The 2485-nt window shown below is 60.2% G+C and overlaps 1 protein-coding gene across 2 annotated transcripts; it reads right to left on the bottom strand.

Moving 5' to 3' along the window:
- On the bottom strand, window positions 333-2255 carry HELT (helt bHLH transcription factor). 2 transcript variants are annotated; one of them, XM_018041819.1, is made up of 4 exons: window positions 2148-2255; window positions 1599-1703; window positions 1242-1338; window positions 333-860 (listed from the first exon to the last, which is right to left on the bottom strand). In XM_018041819.1, the coding sequence occupies exons 1-4, from the start codon at window positions 2172-2174 to the stop codon at window positions 364-366; spliced, it is 726 nt and encodes a 241-aa protein (XP_017897308.1). In that variant the 5' UTR covers window positions 2175-2255; the 3' UTR covers window positions 333-363. The 2 variants fall into 2 exon arrangements, with proteins under 2 accessions (XP_017897308.1, XP_017897307.1); XM_018041818.1 differs by having other exon boundaries at window positions 333-863.

A 2485-nucleotide genomic window follows, 5' to 3' on the forward strand; every position in this document is an offset into this window, starting at 1 on the left:
AGCCTGGAAGCGACTCCTCCACTTGGCCTGCCCGCCTCCTCCGTCCCTGCGCGGCGACCCATCCCTTTCCCCACCCAAATAACTGAGGGTCGTCACCTCAGCCAGCATCGGCCTTGTGCCTGAGACCCCTCGGAGGGGATGGGTTTTAGAAGAGCAAAGGTAACAAGGAATCCGTCTCTCTGGGACGTTCAGAAAGCGTTTATTGCCAGGGGGAAGGTCCTTCAGAAGACGAATTCGCTTTTGACCTTACCCAACTCAGCTTTTTATTTTTTTTTTCCAGCACAATATTTACACTTGTACAGTATACAGTATTTCTCCCAAGCAGTGCCCAGAGCGCAGAGCAGTCTGCGGGATTTGTCGGCGTCAGAGCACCGGAGGGTGCTGGGGCGCGTGCAGGTTTAGGGCGCTGGGGTGCGCGTGGCCGATGAGGTTCAGGTAGTGGCGGTCCAGGCCCTGCCCGGGCGCCAGGAAGGCGCTGTGCTGCTGCGCGGGGCTCGGGAGAGGCACGGGCGCGCTGGACAGGTAGGGCAGCGCGGGGCTGCGGGACGCGCCGTGAGGCCAGGCGAAGGGCCCCGGCGCCGCGCCCTGCGGGAACACGGACGCCTCACCCGGGCTGTGGCCCGCGAACTCGGGCCCCGCTGGGTGCAGCTGGTAAGAGAAATCCGGCTCTGGGAGCGAACCCAGTGGCTGGAAGGCGGGCTCGGTGCCCAAGCGGGCCTTGGACTGCAAGAAGGCGAGGATGCGCGCGTACTTGGTATCCTTGGTCTCCATCCGCTCCACGGTGGTGAGGTAATGCACTAGGTTCTTCATGCACTCGTGGTAGCCGTAGTGGAAGTAGTTGGCAAACTCTGCTAGCAACTCTGCTGGAGGGGCAAGGAAAACGCAGAAAGGGAAAACTGTGAGTGGCCCCTTCCTGACCCGGAGCCTACGGCAGATGCCAAGCCCCTCCCATCACGTTTTCTGGCCGGTTTCCATTCAAGGCCCGCCCCTCTCTTTCCAGCCTGGATACTGGAAAAAACGCAAGCTAACGACCTCCATTTCCTTAGGAGTCTGACCTCACCCCTCCCCACCTGAGAAGAGGCCTCAGAACCTGTATCCCCAGACGCCTGTTCTCCAGTCCCCCTTAGCTTTCTCGGGACTCGGGGCCCCGCCCCTGCAGCATCCAGAGAGGAGACCTTGAGAGACCGCTTTACTCCCGCTGCCACCCGCAGGGCTCTGTGTGGCGCACACTCCCTGCCCACCTTTTTCCCTTCCCCGGGGAAAATCGGCGGAGTGCAGGGTTCTCAGGTACTGCACGGTCATCTCGAGGATCTCCGCCTTCTCCAGCTTCCCGGAACTCTGGAAAAGGACGAAAAGTCTCCTGGAAGCGGCCCAGACGGTGCGGGCTAACCGGGTAGGCTGGGTGCACCGTTTTAACCCGAGGGGACCATCCAGCCGAACGGGGGGCGCCGCTGTGGATCTGCGCCAGGGCCGCCTGGGGCTCAACTCCGCGCTCACGGCCCCGGGCCGGAAGCCCGCACCTACGGCCCTCTCCAGCTCCAGACTCCCGGCATCAGAGCATACCCAGCGCCAGCACCTGTTTTCTCAGCTGACATTACCTGCTTCGCCAGGGCCATGGGCACCGTCTTGCCCAGCTCGTTCAAACAGCGGTTAATCCGGTCTCTTCTCCTCTTTTCTATCACTTTGTGGGAAACGGGGGTTCTCTGAGAACAGAGGTTTGTTTGTCCGTTTAGGATGTCTTTGCCCAGAGAATCATCAAAGGCACGGCTGGCACAGCCGTCTGCCACCCCTCAGTGCTGCCCAGGGAGTCGCCCCAGGCCCCTGTCCCCCCCACACTGGGTCACATGAGCTCTGTCCTCTCGCACCTGTGCTGATGCACTCCGCTTCTAACCTCTGCGGGGTCACACCACCTTGCTGAGCACCAGGGCCATGGGGAGGTGGCCACCAGCTTCCACATGTGGCCTCCAACCCGACCGCGGAGTCCCCTCTAGCTATCCTCATTCCCTTCCCAAACCACTCAGGATTCCTCTCCAGGAGAAGTCCTGTGTGACCATGTCCCGGCTCGTCGGTCCAGCCAGGTGGTGGCTCTGGGAGTTAGACACCCCCACCCAGAAGGCGCAAGAGCCATCTGGACTCAGCCGACTCACTTTGCGTTCCTTGAGCTTGTCTGACATTCTGATCAATACGCGCTCTCGGGAGAGGCGGTGGCGCAAGGCACCCGTCCGCTTTTCCCCTCGTGTGCCTCCTCGAGTGTCCCAGGTAGACTGTAGCCTCCCAACTACGAGGGTCTGCCTTATAAAGCGGTCATCTAGGGCTCCAAGTGCATTCACGACTTGAATTATTCCATAGGATTAGGGGAGCTGCGTTTGGGGGATGCATGCATTCAAGATCAGTGTTTTTTTTTTTTTTTAAGTTAAGAAAAAAAAAAATTAGCAGCCGAGGGGGGCGAGTTGGGGGCAGATCAGCTTTGTTAATCCACGTGGCC

The sequence above is a fragment of the Capra hircus genome, chromosome 27, assembly GCF_001704415.2.
Source record: "Capra hircus breed San Clemente chromosome 27, ASM170441v1, whole genome shotgun sequence".
Taxonomy (NCBI): domain Eukaryota; kingdom Metazoa; phylum Chordata; class Mammalia; order Artiodactyla; family Bovidae; genus Capra; species Capra hircus.

Bases quoted from the DNA above. Each gene is read 5' to 3' on its own strand.
- HELT (XM_018041818.1), bottom strand. From the start codon at position 2,174: ATGTCAGACAAGCTCAAGGAACGCAAA. The intron at 1,704-2,147 runs GTGAGTCGGCTG...CTCTGTTCTCAG, and splicing joins ACAAGCTCAAGGAACGCAAA to AGAACCCCCGTTTCCCACAA. The intron at 864-1,241 runs GTGGGCAGGGAG...TTGCCCCTCCAG, and splicing joins TCCCCGGGGAAGGGAAAAAG to CAGAGTTGCTAGCAGAGTTT.